At 44.5% G+C, this 19,755-nt stretch overlaps 1 protein-coding gene across 7 annotated transcripts in view; it reads right to left on the reverse strand.

Moving 5' to 3' along the window:
- The window catches only part of ACACA (acetyl-CoA carboxylase alpha), a 266,475-nt gene that overhangs the window by 18,394 nt on the left and 228,326 nt on the right, over positions 1-19,755 (reverse strand). For 6 of the 7 annotated variants that reach the window (XM_059908198.1, XM_059908197.1, XM_059908199.1 and 3 more), the window contains 5 exons: positions 19,465-19,561; positions 16,234-16,330; positions 14,586-14,721; positions 7,856-8,033; positions 6,008-6,120 (listed from right to left, as the gene is read on the reverse strand). In XM_059908198.1, coding sequence (XP_059764181.1) covers positions 6,008-6,120; positions 7,856-8,033; positions 14,586-14,721; positions 16,234-16,330; positions 19,465-19,561 — 621 coding nt within the window. Of the gene's footprint in view, positions 1-6,007; positions 6,121-7,855; positions 8,034-13,796; positions 13,876-14,585; positions 14,722-16,233; positions 16,331-19,464; positions 19,562-19,755 lie in introns of those variants that run through there. The other variant, XM_059908201.1, reaches the window with a different exon arrangement.

Here is a 19,755-nt window from a genome sequence, read left to right on the forward strand (position 1 = left end):
GTGTGTGTTCTTTTAATTCTTAACTTTTTTTTTTAGTTCTATCAAGAAGCCTATGTAAATTTAAACCCAATTTTAACTTTTATGTGCCCTTCCTCCTCCTCTGAAGAAGAAGGCAATTTGCTGTGATTGGTTAAATACTTACGATGCTAAAGAAAAGGACTAGATCACCCTCCCCACTAGGCTCCTGAATATCTCAGATATGAGAACACATACCCATTCCTCAACCTTAAGATTGAAAAATCAGCATAAAAAAGACTGGAATCTTATTAAGATTCAGAAGTACAAACATAAGTAGCTGTTTCAAAGATCTATGTAACCACATTTTCTATGTTGAAAGAAATTTCTCTAAAAGACAGTAAGATAGGGTGAAAAAAAAAAAAACCTGCAAAACTATTTCCGTATCCATAACAGGTGTGCCTTTCTTTACACAAAAGCATTCTTGAAAAACTTCGGAAATCAGATTCTGTTTTAAATGCCTTAAGGGAGCTATTTAGAAGGAACCCTGCAGTGAATCCTTTGGTAAAGCAAATAATCCTTTTGTAATGGGAATAATTTCTCCCAGTGTATCTAGTTTTTTTTTTAAATTCCATTTTCATATATCTGCTTTTCTTCAAAGGGGGCCGTAACTATCTAAATACAACTGTATATGCATATTGATTTTAACAGCAATCCTCTCAAGGGATGTTTAACCCTGAGGTTCCTTGCGATGGCGTTAGTGCTCTACTGTTCATATTTTTAAAAATCATTATCGTAAACCCAGAGATTTCCAAATGGGGATAAAAAAATATATTAGATACGTTACTCCCCCTGCAGCCTTGTCCCCTGTGCCCCCGTGCAAACATCCCACACAAAAGAGTCAGGAAACAGCACAGAATTCTCTGAATTCTAGTGGCAATTAAGCCTGGCAGTCTGTACTATTTTCTTTCTCTAAGCTGCTCTTCCTAAGTCTGGCAGGTGGAAGGACAAGGATCTGGGTCATCTGGGACCAAGTGGGGAAGAGGGTCCCTCGGACGAGTTCTCATGACAGCCTCAGGCAGGCAGAAGCTTAGGTACAGTCTAACAAAATGCCTGCCAGGTCCCTCCAGCCTGAGGGAATTGTGACTCACTCCTTCCTGGGAAGAGGCAAGCCCAGATGCTTCTATAAATACAATCAGATTAACAGATCACACCAAAAGGACGACCCCTTCTCCTTCCCAGAAAATGTTGTCACTATTGCACTAAATTGCATCAAGCCAAAGAGCTTCTGAATCGGCGTGACGAGGTGGGTTTTAAGCTGCTGCTAACTTAAGGGAGGAGCCCATCATCTCTACCTTCATGATAGAAAGTCTTACGTTGTTTCTCAGCAGCCTACCTACCAAGGAGCCAGTGCTTGGGGGCCTTGGTGCCAGGGAGGACACTCTGTACAACAGGGGAGAGGGCCAGAGGCCACTCCCCAGGCTATTAGGACTTCTTTCTTTCCCATGATCAACTTTCCAGGTAAGGACACTGCTTTCTGCCTCAAATAAGCAACCTGGGCTCTTTTCAGCTTACAGCATCTTGAAGAGGGCACAAGAGATAGAAAAGCACACACAGCGCAGAAACTTGGATCACCTCCGCCAGAAAAGCAGCTTAACCCTTGAGTCCCCGTAACTCAAGGAAGCATCCATTTCCTGTCATCCCGCTGGCTAAAGAGAAGGCTTGGGAGTGAGGCATTCCTGAGGATTTCCACAGACACATGTATCCTCCCCCGCAGCCACAATACTCCACCTACGCCCAGGGTGCCTCAGGCCGGGAGGCGTGCGGGGTGCGGGGTGCGGGGTGCGGGCTAGGGCCGCAGGGGCCAGCAGTGGTGCTCGCCGCTGCCCGTGTCAGACCGTCACTCCCAGAACGCGCTCCGGCCACGTGGGCACGGCCAGCGCGCTGCATGGCAGGCTGCCCGGCTGTCTGGGAACAGGGCCACGACCAAGACGTGTGTCTGGAGCAGAATGAAGTTCCACCAAGCGGCTCCTTTGCCCAGGTGCTCTTTGTACTGAGGAGAGGGACGGCGGGGAGCTTACAGTGGCTTCACACTTGGGCCAGAGGGTTCTCTCTCTACCTAAATTGATTTGTCACTTCCCTCGGAACACAAGAGGAGGATGAGGATCCAGAAGAGGATCTCACGTCACAGCATCAAGAGGCCAGGCTGGGAAGGCTGTCCCACTCTAAGGCCGCTGTCCTGCTCTAAGGCCACTCTCCCTGTCCTGGAGGTAAAAGGATATCAGAGAGACACAGGGAAGCCTTGGAGGGCTGCACTCTGTTTCCAAAGAAGGAATTTAATTTCCTTAAGGCAACCAGAATGGTAGGGCATTTTCCTCTCTGCACTGACTCTCCCAAGCCCCGGTTCTGAGAACCCAGGGTCAGAACTGGTCCAGCAATGCAAGACTCTGGTATTTGGTCTGACATCACATTTCTTGCTGGGGTAATTCTTCCCTTTACCTTTATCAGGGACCAATCTATGTACTATTTTCATACTCTCTGTTATAATCACAGAACTGTAAACTAGTAATTCACCACCTCTACCCAAACTAACTATATAAAATGACAAAAGGCCATTTAAAAAAAATAAGAATCCTGAAAGAGATGACGTTAGCTGTTCAGAAGTTAAATATTACTCATTATCCTTAGAGAGTATTTTGAGCACAGTCAATCACCATGCACTGGTTTGTCTAAGTGACCTGATGGCACGCTCCCCCGTGCAGAGGCCCATTTGGGAAGAGACTGGGAACACAGGGTAACATCTACTCCTCAGGCGTCCTCCTATGTCAGATTCCTCTCCGTGGAGTTGGCTTCAGATCACAAAGGGAAAGCACTCTTGTTTAAAGAACTCGTTTAGGGACTTCCCTGGTGGTGCAGTGATTAAGAATCCACCTGCCAATGCAGGGGACACGGATTCGAGCCCTGGACCGGGAAGATCCCACAGGCCGCGGAGCAACTAAGACTGTGCGCCACAACTACTGAGCCTGAGTTCTAGAGCCGGCAAGCCACAACTGAGCCCACGTGCCACAACTACTGAAGCCCACGCGCCTAGAGCCCGTGCTCCACAACAAGAGAAGCCACCTCAATGAGAAGCCCGCACACCACAAGGAACAGTAGCCCTCACTCACCGCAACTAGAGAAAGCCCGCGCGCAGCATCAAAGACCCAAAGCAGCCAAAAATAAATAAATAAATAAATAAATTTATAAAACCAGAACTCCTGTTTACTTTTGATCAGGCTTAGTATTCAGCTGAGGTAAAAATCTGAAGAAATCCTGAGAAAAGTAGCACACAGGGAACCAGAATTCCCTTCTGGGCACTAGCGTACATTTACTTTGTACCTTGGATGACTTATTTAACTCTTCCTTCTGCCTCGATCTCTCAGTCTGGAAAAACTGAAACTGAGGTCATTTTTACCCACTTTGTGAAAAAGCATTTTGGCAGTCTGCTTCTAGGCACTGAGAAAGGAGCCAAAAGCCAATGTGAAACCAAAAGGAGCCAGGTTCACAAATGTTTCTTCTGTTACATCCCCACTGATCTCTTCTGTCACGAACACACCTGGACGTCTATGGTCTCCCTGACTGACTGAGAATACCTGAGACAAGACTGCTGCTTCTGCTTCTTTCGTATTTCCTTCCCTATACCACTCGCTCCCAAAGGGGGCCTAAGCCACAGAAAATGCTCGATTACAAACATGGCATCTGCTTCTTCCACTGATTAGGATGGAAAGGAAACGATGCCAATCGCCATGTTTGAAAAATGCTTTGCAGATTCAAAGACAGAGCACATTCATCTGATCCTCACACGGGCTAGGTGGGAGCGTTACCCCCCCTCTCTAGATGAAGAAGCTGATGTTTGCAGAAGTTAAACAACTTACCTGCAAGCAACGTACCCAGGACCTGTACGTAGTTATTTTTACTCCAGCTCCCCTGCTCATGCCCCAAGCTGCCCTGGGCCAGCGCCTGCTTCACATTTAGCCCACTAAGGATTCTTCCTCTAGTGCCATTTTGGTCAAGGTTAAATAAATACGGTTTTCTTCAATGTGGATAGGAAATTGATAATGAGATGATTTGTAACAAATGATTAAACGGCCGTCCCTTGGGAATCTCCTCCCTTTCCCCTTTCCGTGTTTCAAAAGTTAAAAGATGCTGGGTGAACGTGGGAGCGATATCACTTTCCTTCAAGAGGAAGAAGCTTCAGCCCCCCACCCCTCACCATCCAGTTATTCTGCAAACAGATGTTAGAGAGGATCCCTCTTCCTACCATCCAGTTACTCTGAAGGGATGATGACAGCCATTGGGGGGTTAAAAAGAGGCAGTGAACCCCCAGGTAATGAGCAGGAATTCAGCAGGCAGTGTAAGATAAATGGAGCTCTCTCTCTGCTGGAGTCAGCATGAACTGCGGCCCTGCGGCTTGTTTGTGGCAAATGGAGTGCGCGAAATATCAAAGGGCAGTGATCCAGAAGGAGACCGACTTTGACAAATTTTAAATTGGCCAGAAAGAAAATCAGGAAAAAAGAAAAAAAGGAAGAAAAAGAAGAGAAAAAAGAAAATTATGCAATTCGCTGTGTCCTGCAATTGTGGCGTTGCTGCCTTCGTGCAGAATTAGTGGTAAAAACGGCGATGGCGGCGATCGCTGGATGCCGGGAGCAATTATGAGCCATCTAAGTGAGATGCTTATCAGTGGCTGAAGCTTTTAGAGCTCTCTCTGTGTACAGTTGTGAGTAACTTGCTCTTGAGCTGCAGTTACTTTAATTAAAGTGTATGGGGTTGGTCAGAAGTAATTATCCTATTTGGAGAAGAAAGAGGGAAAAAAACCACCTCAACAATTCTGGGTGGCAATAGATTTTAGAAACAACTTTGCCAATTTCTTGTTGTATGTGTGCATTTCCTATAAAAGGATCAGGCTGCGGTGGGGTAGAGTCATTGGTGGCTGTTTCCTAATGGCAAACAATGGGACACAGACAGGGTTTACGGTAACCCGAGTCGCTGTGTATGGCAAGCAACATTGTGCACGGCTCAGGGCTCTGATGCCAGGACGTGCGGTCTCTAGGGTGAGGGCAGGCAAACTCAGAAGTTTCTGTGTCTCTGAATGGTGAGGATGTAAAGAGTTCACAAATGGTACTTTATTAATTAACTTACTATTTGGAACATAAATGAGCTAGCATCTCTTTTTTTATGTCTTCCATTCACTGAGTTTCACTACCTTTTAAAGACAATCTCCCTGTTGTCTTTAAAAAACAAAAACAAACCAAACCAACAAACAAAAGACCCTTAAGCCATTATCTTTACTAACATAGCAAAGGGCTCAGTGGGAGACCTGGGCAGAAAATCAGTGTTTTAAGAGACTCTGAAACTCATTCAGACTCTGGACTTGTCACAGGGCTCCCACAGTTTAGTCCAATGTTCAGATTGCAAGCGCCTTCCAAAAGCTCCAGAAACAAATGAGCGACACAGTAACGGCTGGAAGCATGGAGTGCAAATGCTCCCAGGGATTCTGCTGCTCGGCCTCTGTTTTAAGTGCACAGTGTACAATCTTTACTTCCATTTCTCCAGCTCAGGATGGCCCCGGGATGCCGCCTGGGTAGGCCTCCAGCTTTTCCATCTTGTGACACTGATTCTTCAGAAACAAGGCAGGCTCGTCCAGAGAGACAAGCAGAAACAGGATACTTAAGCCTAGCATGTTCTCTGCCTGATCAGCCTGCCCCCAACAGCAACTTCCAGCTAATCATTCTTTACAAGGACATCCACAAGCCTAGAAAGATGGGCTGTTTGAACTACAAGGAAATATCAGAAGAAAAAATCGGGTGACTTTTGCTTTTTTAAGGGCCCACTTTCCCTCCTATTACACACACTATTTCATTCTACTAGGGTTCTTACCATAGAGAGGACAGTAAATAAAGATGATCATGAATCTGATCAAATGCTTCAGTGCCTCCTCCCCTGGCCTATGAATGCACTCATTACAAATCAGCTGAACGGCTCATTGATTTGCCAGGAGGACAAGCAGACATACCCAATCGCTCAGCCAAGTGGATGTAGACGGGGTCCACCCGACGCATGGTTTTCACCAGATCCTTTCTGCGGAATTTGATTTCTACTGTCCCTTCTGGCTCCAGAACTGATCCCCTGGATCACAGAGAAAGGAAAGGAAACAAAACAAAACAGAAATAGAGGCACTTTAACGGAAGGAGACAACAGAATGAGGCCAGTTACAATCTGTGGACCAGGAAATAGCTTCATTATGGTTTTGCCCACCCACGGTTCACAGAGGGAACCCCAGGGAGAGAAGCAGGCACCAGAGAAGAATCTAAGTGGGGTATGAGAAAGGCCTGGCAAAAAGCAATTAAAATAATTCTTATTATGACATCAGTCTACTTCCATCTCAAAAGGAGAGGAATACAGATTCCACCACCTACAGCTGATAAGGGTAACAGGAATCACATTTTTTCAGAAAAAAAAAAAAAAGAAAAAGTTGATGTAGCTGCAGAGGAACAGTCTCCATCACTCAGGCCATGCAGTGAGGGGGTGGAGGGGTGCTGACTGGTCCTACACACGGACGGCACCCTGCTGCTATGGAAATGACACAGGTTTCAGGGTCACTTCTAGTGCATACTAATGATGTTCTATTACCAGGAACTTGACCCTAAACACCTTTTTTTTAAAAAAAACTTTCTACATTAAAAAAAAAAAAAAATTACAGCTAATGCTTACTCTGTGCATGGCACTGTTCTAAGGTCAATGTAAAAATCTTTATGACAATCCCATGCCCAGTCTATATCCACTATGAGGTAAGGTACTATTATCCCCATTTCACAGAGGAGGAAACTAAGGTACGGGATGTTAGGAGACTTGTCCAGGGCTAACAAGTGACAGAGCTGGATTTAAAACCATACAGTCTTGTTCTAAAGTCTGCAGAGGAACTGTCTCCCATTTGATATCAGATCAGGAGTTAAGTTAGCATTTAAAAGTAAGCCCCTAAGTATAGAACGCTAGCCTAGTGATTTAACAATAAAACCACTGGACTCTCTTTAGCAGTTTTTGAAATAAGAGGCTGAAATTTTTGGGAAAAGAGAGACATAGGTGCTCTAATAAAATGATTGGATGTAGGAACTGGCATGGAAAATGTCAAGGAGATATGATGTGAGATTTACAAAAGGGTTGAAAGCAGATTATGAAAGGAAGCTGGATTTGATCGGTTTTACTTAAGTGTTGCAGGTGCCAATGCCTAACAGAAGCTTGGGATTTTCTCTTGCAGTTCTCTTTGTGCTGCAAACACTGTGTTCTCCAGGCCTCCCCAAATGCCAGAGTGAGGCACTGCGCTGTGGGGGAGAAGCTCTGGTTGGAACCACAGAATGCAGGTGCCGTGGTGCACCTCGATGGCCACCCAGGTCGTTCCACAGACAAGAAGGAGCAACCCAGGGAGAGCGAGGACCGCTCCAGGTTCCTCACTAGTCAGCGGCAGGGCCTGAGGAAGCCTCCAGAACTCCAGACTAACAACTCAGTCCTTCCGCTCCACCTCGCTTTAAGCTCCCTCTGCCACATACCTAAGAAAGAGATGATGAATAGCTATATCTGAACAACATACAGGAGAGGGTCTCTCAGAGTTTGAGTGTGTCTGGATAAAGGACTTCATGGTAAAAGAATCTGGGGTGGGGATCACACTGGGAAAGCCTGACTCCAGCCTGGTTCCCTTCTCATGCTGGCGGATGCTCTCTAGAAAGCCTATTTTTCTGACCTTGGAGCCCTCTGGGGGATACACAGATTCAAATAAATGTCCCTTGGTTATAATACTCTCCAGGAGGAAACCAACAGCTAGAGGATCCCCCAGAGGCAGCGAGTGGAAACGAGGAAGGAGCGCTACCTGCTTTCTCGGTCAGCATACATCTCCATGTGCCGCGGGTTGATGGTGGGGTCAATCACGACCCAGGAGCCACCCCGGAGCTCAGCCTGTGGAGGAATGTAAACCATCACAGGCTGCGAGCACTCCCGTAAGCCATCCACGATGTAAGCGCCAAACTTCAGCACTTGGTCGTACATATCTGTGGAGAATGAGACAAATTAGAAACCATGAAGCAGTGCTTCCGAACACTGTTCACATCATGACACACAGAGAAATAAGGCTGCTCATGGCCAGAGATGACAGGTCTGGGGGTGCAGCCGCCCCAGGTCCCGTTTGGCCACCCTGAAGACTAAAGCAATTGGTGTCTCCATCTGTATTCTATTTAAGACTACAGGGGATCTTCAAAAGCATGACAGAAGTGCACTGCCTTTCACCAGATTCAGGGTGCAGGCCCTATGGACTGCATATCCATTTTACATCCTCCCTGAATTTCTGTACTCAGGTTTCACCACATTAATTCACACTCGCTCTACAAATGTTGAGTATTTTTCATGTCAATATGTGATCTCTCTCACTACATTAAGTTTTCTGAAGGAACTATTCAAGCTCTTTTCAATTCTTCTCATGATACTTAGCATATGATAAGCCCTTAAAATGCACAGCTAATGGAAATGCATCCTTCAAAAATTTTATCTTCAAAAACTGCATCTTTCATCTTTGCATCCCCAGGGTCCTGTCCAGTGCCTAGAACATAGTTAGTGCTCAGTAAGTGTCTGCTGAATAAATGAGTGAGCACACGCATGCTTTGTAAAGAACACAGCGAGAAAGAAAAAATTAATTCTTTATCAGCTGCATTTTATCAGGGTACCAATGAGAAAAAAATTTAAGTGCATATGTATTTATTGGAACTATCACACAGCCACATAAAAAGAGGAGCCACCTCTTTCTTCTGATAAAGAGTACGCTTTGTAATCCCCCCAAGGTCAGGAGCAGCCTGAAGAAAAGGGACCCTTGGTGCATAAATAGAGTCAGTCCTTGGAAAGCAGGATCAGTTATTTATTTCCCAATAATTTATGACTTCTTCCCATTTCCTAGCTCACTGAAGTCTAAACACTGCTGAAGTTTTAGGTTTATGATTCCAGATGTTTAATGAGTATTGCAGTGGAACCACAATGGATCCTTTTGAAACACCAAATAACAGGTTCAACTGAGTTCAAACTTTCCTAACAAAGAGAGGATCTCAATTTGGAATAAATCAATCTGGAAACCCAAAGCAAAGAAGCATTTTTCAGGACCTTAAGAGCAAACCAAATAGAAATTGCTTTCACTGCAGTTACTGGCAAATTAAACCTCTACCTTCTCCAAAGTAAAAATGGTGCTCTCTGTAGAAACCACGGGTGAGCGCAGTTCTCTGCAAGGCCTATGCCTTTCTCCATTGCTCCAACCTGGCTGGCTGGTCTGTGAAGGAATTCCAAAAACTCAGAAGTTGCCCCAGGAAAAACTCCCTACTCTATGTAGAATGTCAATGGTCACACACTCTGTATATACGATCAGAACAAAGACATTTATTCCTTTGGGAGGAAAGCAAAGACCAAAAAAATTTACTGCTAATTACACAACTGCTGTATGAAGAGCAGGGAATAAAGGACTTTAAGCGCTTTACGCTAATTCCGTGGTTATGAAAATAATTGCTCAGTTCAAATTATTTTAACTAAATTAATTCTTTAGTGGATATTTCAACCAGTGCGACATAATAAAATAATTGTGTAATTAGCAGTACATTTTTCAGTGCTGCCAAGAGTACAGTCTCAGAATGAGTAACAGGAAGGAGTGGCTCTCAACCGTATCATGTGCGGAGAAGAAATGGGAGGTGGAGATAAAAGGAGAAAGGGAAACAACAGCAAATGGCACCCAAAAAGTCATTCTATGTGGAAAAAAAAGTAAGTTAAGAGGTAAATGACAGCGTTTGCAGCCTCTTCACTCACTGTTTGTTAAAGACATGTCTACATCAAAATCCAGCTCTGTACTATGATGAACAGACCCAGCTCCCAAAAAAGGAGAGGACTTTATTCAAAATGTACTTCCATGTATTTAGTTAAAACAAAACAAAACAAAACAAAACTTGATTTCATAGTATAAGCAAATTGTTTGGGATAGAGTTGAGTATGTGTGCATTTTATTTTTGTGAAATGGACTTTGGTCCCTCTTTTCATCTTCATCTTTCATCTTTCATCTTTTCATGGCTAGCTTACTGTATATGAGGGAGCATGATTACATACACACACACACACACATACACACACACACATAAATCATTTAATCATCAGAAAACTCTTCTTTTTCTCATACCCAAGTGACAGGTGAGTAAACTGAGGCTTAAGTGAGTAAGTGGCAGAGTTGAGACTTTGAACCCAGATCTTTTTGTCTCTTAAGTCCACATTCTGCTACTGCGTTCTTAACCCATCCCTCTTAAGGCGAGGAAACAGCATGAGGCTGAAGTAATCTGCTTTCCAGCATCTGATACAAGGGCTCAGTAAAATAAAAGCCAGAAAAGAGACTTGAATAAATGAGTGTTTCTAAATTTTGCCTGGATTTCTGGTATGTTCAGAGATATCAGAACTTGTACTGTACAGCTCTGTGAAGGGCATGGATCCGACTGCCAAACAATTATCTTCAGGCCCCAAGACTGTGAGTAGAAAAGGGGCATCAAGCTTCATTGAAGCTGACAAGCTTGGGACTTGAAAACAATGCCTCCATCTAACCTGGAACATCAACATCCCACTATCCGAATCATCAAAACACTCCAAAAGCAACAAAGGCTATTAAAATATAAACAAACACACAAATTCTACAATCAACATGCTTGTACTGATTCACAGCTGCCCCAGACCACACATTCCTGAAAGGCAGGTTGAAGCGCTTGGCAACAATCTGACACACATTTGTTTGAAATCCCTTCATATTTAAGAGACAGAGCAAAAGCATAGCCAAGAGCAGCAGGGGAAGAGGGATCCCCAAGGGTTTAGGCTAGACATCAGTCTAGGGAACTGTAAAGCTATGCATATGCTGACTGTCAATTCTCAGGCCCTGAGAAACGCAATGGGAATGGAAAATACTGAAAGGTTCTTCCTCGGAGAGGGGGGAGCCTGCAGCTTTCTAAGCATTCTGAGCAAAGCACATCTGCATGAACGGTGAGCACATAGCCTTTCCAGCCTGTTCTTAGCACCCAGGCGCCAACCCTGCCTGGAGCCTTCATTGTTACACAATGCGGATACACCACAGCAGCCGCATGTACCAAACAAGGGAGCAGGGCGGTAGGGTGTTTCCACAGTGCTCCGCTCTCTCAAAACTGGAACAGATCTTACTGGCTTGAGGCGAGATTATCTGTTAGAAGCTGAAGGTAAACATCAGGCATACACAAGCTGCATACACATAATGTCTCTCATGAGTTCATTATGGCCGGCTGACACTGTATTTCAACATCCAAGTAATCAGAGACTTTATAATAGACTTTCATTCCAGTTAAAGTTTTCAATAAATGTTTTTTATTGTTATTTATAACCTGTCTCAGGAAAAAATAATAAGTATAACATGAAAAGCCAACTGAGAGTGACCCTGTAGCACCAGCAGTGAGGCAGCTTAATATCACTGGGATTTGCATCCTATCAAGCTATTCATGCTGAGGCTGGGACCCTGGTGCTAATTTCTAGTAAATTTCACGCTTGATGTCTCCCTGTTGTGGGTCATTGCTGGTTCGTCTAAATAAACTGCTTCCAAATGGCTCTTCCATCTAAATATTCAGCCAGTTTTTATAATTTAATTTTGCATTATGCTGAATAGCCTTCCGGCCAGATAGAGCTCATTGGAAAAAAAGCACCAATACCATCTTGACATGCTTTTATTTATTTATTTATATTTTTACTGCTTGAATTAGACCTCCTAGGCCGACTAGTAAAGAGTTTTTTTTTCCCCCCTCCACTAATGTCAATTTTCAGCATAGCAAGAGCTGTCTCTAATCTTTTCCTACTCATTACACACAATTTTGGAGTCATTTTACCCACAGTGCAGTCGGCTCCTGGCTGTGTGTTTGTGTGCACTCAGGGATGGCATAATTGTTTATTTTCCCTCCCTGCATAATCCCCAGCCAGTATTGAAACCAAAACTGCAAACATCTCCCCAAGGGATATGGAATGACTCTCAGCTTTGGTCCCTTTACATGAGATAATACATAGAAAACATCCTGGCCTGCATGTAAATATGAAAGGGGGGGTGTTCCTCCCCTCCTACTTTCACACTGATCCCCATCTTCCCCAAAGCTTATTTGTCTTAAGTGATGTGTAAAAGGATGCAGCAGCACCAAAATTCAGAAAACAGAGCTGGTCCTGCTCCACATCAGGCCAATAAGTCATTTTTGATTAGGGACGGGGGGTGGGAGTGGGGTGGGGATGGGGAGTTACTATTTAATGGGTATAGACTTTATGTCGAGGATGATGAAAAAGTTTTGGGTACAGACAGTAGTGATGGTTACACAACATTGTGAATGTATTTAATGCTGATGAATTGTACACTTACAAATGGTTAATAGGATAAATATTATGTTATGTATATTTTACAATTAAAAACCCGTAACTCATTTCTGAGCTCTTGCAGTTTCCTGTCACAATAACCCCAAAGCAGAGGGGCGGTAGGTGGATAATTACTTTCTCAGGAACCTAGATATTCTATTCTTGGGATATTCTAGTAGATCTGGTTCTGGCCCTAGGCTCTAAATTGTGCTACAGGAAGTAAGACAGATCTGTGTTCTCATTTTTTAGCTAAATGATCTTGGGAAATTTACTTAACCTAAGTCTCAATTTATGCAAATTGTGGATAATAATATAACTTACCCCTTAGAGGTGCTTGTTGTGATGATTATGTAAGATAATGCACGTAAAACGGTTAGTGCAGTTTCTGGTGAAAAGAGCTCAATGAATCTTAATTGTTGATGCTCTTACGGTTATAGGGCAGGCAGCCAATCTGGGCCTGAGCCAAAATATGTCACAGAATTAAAGCTTCCCCTACAAGCGGCACATCGCAAACTTTTAGCTCTAACTTCGTTAGGACAAAATAGCCAGGCTGACGTCTCCTAAGTATGTCAGGACGAGTGAATTCTCAATGGCTCCCCAGAAGAGAGGTAACTAAGGAGTAATAGCATTGCATTCTCTCCCAAGTCTTAATGTAAATCTTACAGCCAGGGAATTTGGGATCAAGTGAAATCTGATGCTAAATGAATCTCATATACATCAATGAAAGGGATTTCAGCCACCGGCCCCCCCGCCACCCCATATAGTATCATCCTCCTTTGAACACTGTGGTATTTTGTTTATACTTTATACATTATGGGTTTAACTTTCTGCACAAGACATTCTTCTTGACTCCTTCAGGCTTCAAGACTCTTTTCTGACTTACTTTTGTTTTCTGTGAAGTAGCTAGCTAGCATAGCTCCTTGCACATAGGAACTCAATAAAAATGTGTAGGATTGATTTGTTTAACCTATACTCTCAATATCTCATGGTATTTCCACTGATTTATTATCTTGGTCAAAAAGTAATTCACCTGGAATAGCTTAGGAAAGTATACAAACACTAATTTGCATGTACAGTCCACGTCTCCCCAAAGAAAGTGCAAAATGTGGTAGTTCTCCAGTAAATATAGACAAAGGGGACCTTTTCAACTAAAACAAAAAACAAAAAAAATCGCCCTACTCATCTACATTTGGGCAGGGAGGCTGGCCATACAGGCAGGGGTTTTCTTAGCCAGGTAAGGGAAAGTTGTTGGCATAAGGCTCTAACCTCTCACAGTTGATAACCTATAAAAGGGTAACTTCCCCAGGCTTTTCCTCCCTCAAAGCTAGAGATGCTCCTGCCCCAAGCTACTTCTGGGTGCCTTATTGAGAGTTCATTCTTTCACATTTTACATGTCCTACCTCTGATCACTCTTTTCACTCCAGCAGTATCAACTCTTCCCTCCGTCTATTCCCCTAATCCATTCTAGAGTTTTCCCTGAGGAATAAAGTTGACACTTATCAGCACACTCATCCCCTCCCGGCATGTGGTCTCTGGCCTCCGCATGGCCACGAATCTCTGGCCATTGGAGAGAAAGCTTCACGACTCTTGAGAGGTAGTGTGTGTTTCCCTGAACCATTCACACGGAGGATTCTCAGTAACTGGCAGTTCTGGCACAGAGCAGAGCCTTTATAATAATGGTCTAATATGCTGGAGCCACAGGCCCAGGGCTGTTGTTGGATAATAATAAAACATATCACAAACTGCCACAAAGGGAAAGCCTCCGGTATAGAATTTGTTCGTTTTCTTCTGGTGACGGCTAATTTCGGTATCTATCTTGGTCATCATAGAGCATTAAGGACGAACACTAACAAAGAGTATGCCCAGAAAAGAGGGACAGAGACTAGCACAATTGTGTCTCCCCAGGACCATCAGAACAGTCCATCACTAACCTGTGAAAGCTAAATCAGCAGTCCACCTAGATAACGCCTAGACAGCTCTGAAATTGTGTATGGAATTGTAAAAATCGAATTTTCCCATTCAAGTTACAACTCAGAAGATATCTAAGAGGGAGCATAATCGCCCAAAAACCTAGGCTGATGTGTTATCAGGACACTCATATAAACCCAATATAAACCCTTCCTCCCCCCGCTGCCGTGTTCAAGGGAATCGGTGACGCCCCTCCAGCCCAGGGCCAGGCCAATCACCTTTCATCCCACCAGAGAAGCCCCTCCAGTTGGCAAAGACCATCAGAGGCAGCCCTTCACGGTTGAAGTCCTTGATAGCCTGATAGGTCTTAAACGCAGAATCTGGGAACCAAACCTGGCCAGCCTGCTGGATTATCTATTAGGAAAAGCCAAAGAAGAAGACACAATTAACAACACAGTTTGAAGGGGAACCTCTCCAGGGAGAATAAAGTTTTACTGTTAAAAACTCAAAATCAAACCAAACCAAAGTTGTTGTTCATCAAGAAGATCATCCTTGAAATAAAAAAGAAGAAAGGATCCTGGCTATTTGACTTTGTTAAATACTCCTCTTCCTAAGTCTTGATTCCACCACCCACCCCTCCTTAGTCCGAAGGGGGAAACCTTACTGCTTCCAAGGGAAGGATGCAGCCTGAGGCATCCTCCTTCTAGGCTTCCCAGGGCAACTTTAAGTGACTTGACCACACAGCTCCAAGCAAGCCCCCTGGTCAGGGTCTCCACGTGCTCTCACCTCTGTGCCTGGTACAGATTCCCTGTACTGTGCTTAGTCAGCGGCGCTTGAGGTAGCCCTGCTGCATAAGCTCCTCTCGTCTCCCCGACCCCTTGTCAGGCTGTGAAGACTTAATCCACTCTTTTGAAAAGGATGGGACTTCCCTGGTGGCGCAGTGGTTAAGAATCCGCCTGCCAGTGCAGGGGACACAGGTTCGAGTCCTGGTCCGGGAAGATCCCACATGCCGCGGAGCAACTAAGCACATGCGCCACAACTGCTGGAGCCAGCGCACCACAACTACTAAAGCCCATGCGCCTAGAGCCCGTGCTCCGCAACAAGAGAAGCCACCGCAAGGAGAAGCCTGCGCACCGCAACGAGAAAAGCCCGCGTGCAACAACGAAGACCCAACGCAGCCAAAAAGAAAAAAAGAAAAAAAAAAGGATGGGCTGTGGCTTTCACATTTGGTGTCAGGGCAGACTTCCTTATTAATTCCAGTAGAAGCTCTTCCACGAGCGCTTGGAGAACCAGGACCAATGGGCCCTCAGCATCGTCTCAGCTGCCTTTCTAGACCACATACCCAACAAAAGAAGACTGTTTTCTAGCAACAACAAGACCACTGTAAAGGCCCATTTAATTTTTTTTTTTTTAAGATTTTTTTTAAAAATTTTATTTATTTATTTATTTATGGCTGTGTTGGGTCTTCGTTTCTGTGTGAGGGCTTTCTCTAGTTGTGGCAAGTGGGGGCCACTCTTCATCGCGGTGCACAGGCCTCTCATTATCGCGGCCTCACTTGTTGCGGAGCACAGGCTCCAGACGCGCAGGCTCAGTAATTGTGGCTCACGGGCCTAGTTGCTCCGTGGCATGTGGGATCTTCCCAGACCAGGGCTCGAACCCGTGTCCCCTGCATTGGCAGGCAGATTCTCAACCACTGCGCCACCAGGGAAGCCCAAGGCCCATTTAATTTTTCAGGCAGAATTTAGCTTGTGGTCCATTTCGAGTCACCTTAAAAGTGAGCTCGTGATGGTCTGAAATCATTCAAGGCTGCTGACTGCCCTTTCCTCTAAAATTGGTGGTTTGCAATGCTCCCAACATATCCACAGCTCTGCAGAGGTGGAAACACAGCTCCAAGCATGGGCGCTCAGGGTACCTGAGGTGACCTACCTTGGCTTCAGAATCCAGGTTTGCAGGATCAGCTGGGATACTTAGTTCCACGGTTCGGGTTTCCACGGCAACTACTCCCACGGGTATTCCTCCTAGCCTGATAAAAAATGAGCCACGTAAGAACCCAATGTATGTCTACGTTACAGCTAGTCATTTATTTTCCAATCCTACATCAAAACGTTGATGGAGGGGGATGTGTAAACAAATATAGGGTCGGGGGAAATCTGACTTTTCTGGGGGTAAAATGTTACTCTACAGATTTGGTAAAAATGGTAAATTTGGTGAATATGGAGGGAAACTGCATATTTACCAAATATGACTGGTAAACCGTAACTGGTAACTGACTCTGCCCTCAGAATCACTCCTATTCCCCACCACAGGATAAATTCAAACCGAGGGTTGTACCAGGGGAGCCTCTGCATTTAGACTCAACAGTCTAGTACGTGTGTGAGATCTTGTACACACACAAACGAACACACACACACCATCACTGTGGTTGCCAAGTGAAATTTCTCAGTTCACCCTACAGCATGTCTTTGGTGAAGATGAAGGGGAACAGTCTGAAAGGCAGTAGGAGCCTGAAACTCCATTGCTGGAACAGACCTGTAGTTTTCTATGGAGTATTGATAACGTGGTTCCTGGTAAGATCTGAGGGTACAGTAGGTCTCACCATTGGGCGTGTGGATGCGGAGTGTGCAGGTGTGTTACGGGGATGGTGAAAAACATGTGCCAAGTGTAGGGAGGTGGTTGAACAAGCCCTTAACTTTCTCTTCTGTTGGAAAAGAGCAGTGGGACAGGGTTAAGCTTCAGAAGTCATCTTGGTTGAATAGGTGATCTATATTGGAAGGATATATTTAATCTCCAAGCTCTGTTAATTTAAAAAACTGTTCAGGAGCTCAAAGCCTCTGCATCTGTACTCCATGATACCCTCCCACACTTGGTCCTCATAAAGATTTCCTAGTAAAAATCAGGAGGAGAGCGAGAAAGTGAGTGTGAGCGAGACTGCAAGGTACAGGGTGAGTCCTCACTCTGGAAAACGTGATTCAATCTCTACCTTCTCAGCCGCATTCCTTGGGGTTGGGGCTGGAACGGGTTATAGTCTCTCACTCCCCACAGCATCTCCATAACAAACTTTTCCATGAAGGATGGTCTTTGGTTGTTACACTGGCTACTGGAAATGGATCCTTGTCATCACAAGAGGCCTGACAGGGGCCTGAGTGGGGACCACCCACCCCCTTGTCACTTGCCTGCACTGAATCAGAATCAAAAGCCCTCTAGACAATCAGACAACGAGCAGAAGGTACACAGGAGGGTTTAGAAATATTTCTGTTCACAATGATTAACAATCCAACTGGAAACTTGTAATTGCAAAAGCCACCCTAAATCGGTAACTTATAACTTACATATTAGGGCCCATGTGACCTAATAAAGAACATCTTTATCCGAGTATTACAGTTATTTATTGAACTTGAAAACAGCTCAGAACAACTTCTGTTTTCTATTATACTACATATAAATTTTATCAGGCTAGCACATGAAGATGCTACATCTTGTTTTATAGTGTGTCCCTGGACAAGGTGCCATGGAATAATAAAAGACAATTTACAGCCAATAGCACACATATTCCAAACATACATACCAAAGATGAGTTTTGGCAGCACTTACAGTAACAATCCCAGAAGAATACATTTATATTTATTTCTCGAAATGCCATTGCTTTTGAAAGAAGCTGGCTCCATTTGTGTTTTATATACTTGTGAGCATGTGTATGTGTTTGGAGTAAGAAGCCCAGAACTCATCAGATGGAAAGAAAGAAAGAAGTCAGAGTGAGTGTCGCAATAAACAATGGCAGAGCTAACCACAGCCAAGCTTGACTGATCTTGCTCACAGAACAGTCCCTGTTCTTCCAATCATAAGTGTAAAGCATTATTCTCCTATTTCCCATGGGAGGATCTTAAAGACCTTAACAAAGGTCTGGCTTTCTGAGGCTTAAAATCGGTCATGTTTTTTAAGGACGGGAAAACTGAAGCAGAATGGATAAGAGACACAGTCTCAAAAAAGTTGGTTCTACTGTCCTGTGAAGACTCTCTATAACAAACCAGTAGGTCCTGAGTGGGGGGCTCTCTCCCCAGTGGGAGTTCTGCCAGGCACAAAGAATAACCCTCACTGGGACTCGGAAGCCTGTGGTGTGGCAGAAGCCTGGGAGGCCAGAGAAGATGGGAGCTGGTCCCTGGGAGTCTCGGTCCAGGCAGACTCCAGGCTGAGTCTTACTCAGAGCCCCAGTGAAAGATCCCGCCTGGTGGGATTTGCCATCTGATGGCTCCTGGTCACTGGCAGCACAAGGCGTGCTGACCTGCTGGACGGAGAGCACCACAAAGCCTAGAATTATTTTCGAGGCTGGAATCTAAATCTCAACCCAGTGTGGCATGTTTGAGAATCTTGAGCAGGTGCCACTTTTCACCAGGATAAGGAAACCTGATTGCCCCCGAGAGGAAGGTGAGCTCCAGATGTGGGTCCCCGGGGCGGCGAGTCTCCGAGGTGCAGAGCCAGATTAAGATCAGCCTCGGCAGGTGCTCGTTACGGCGAGCCTGGCAGATTATTTCGTGCAGAGCTTGCTGTTGAGTGAAGCACTTCTTAGAGTGGGTATTAAAATTTAATAGAAACTTTAATTTCCTCCTTGAAAAATAGAGGTATCCCTGCAACCTATTCCAGCTTATTTTACCCACTCCTGTTTCAGGTAAATTTTTTTGCAATTCAAATCTGACGATAAGCCAGTACAGTGCATTTGTTACTTGAATAATCTCAATGCCATGAAGGAACTTCTTCTGGTTACACAGATCTTTTGGGTGGGTTACAGAGAGAAGTAGATGAGTCTGATTCACTGGCCATCTACTCCTGAAAGAAAATGGTCTTTGGGGGATAGAGTGGGGGTCACTGGTGAGCTATGGCTATTGTGGTTGGGCTGTACAGCCCCAGAGAGCTTTTCTTTCGGTATTATGAAAAGGAAATGTTGTCAAAACCAGACTTCAGATTAAATGCATCATTAGAGTGACACGCTAAATGACCACTGGGAACCAGTGCTCCAGTTATGCTGCCTTGGGCATGACTATAATCCAGTATTCTGAGGAAGTTTAGACAAAGAGAACATTATTGGAAAAAACCTATACAGCCCTTTCTTTTCTTGTTTTTAGTTGGGAGGAAAAAGAGCTTCCAAAACAAAAGAGCTCTTACCTGGCTCTGCCAACTGCCACAGTCTGTGCCCAGGGCTGCATGATCTCTGAGAAAGAGCCATAGTCAAAAAATCCACTCAACCACTGACCTTTCTGGGCTACAGAAGGGAAAGAAAGAAAACAGAAAATTAAAATGGTCAATTCATTCAAAATACACTGGAATTGGCAAATTGAAGGTTGGATTTGGGGGGTTATTTGTTTTTAAACGTATTATAATAGATGGAAACATTAGGCAGCTGAATGTTCATCTGCCTTCAGACCTCATCTCCTATTTCATTTGCTAGTCTGAATA

This window comes from Balaenoptera ricei, chromosome 20 (genome assembly GCF_028023285.1).
Source record: "Balaenoptera ricei isolate mBalRic1 chromosome 20, mBalRic1.hap2, whole genome shotgun sequence".
Lineage (NCBI taxonomy): Eukaryota > Metazoa > Chordata > Mammalia > Artiodactyla > Balaenopteridae > Balaenoptera > Balaenoptera ricei.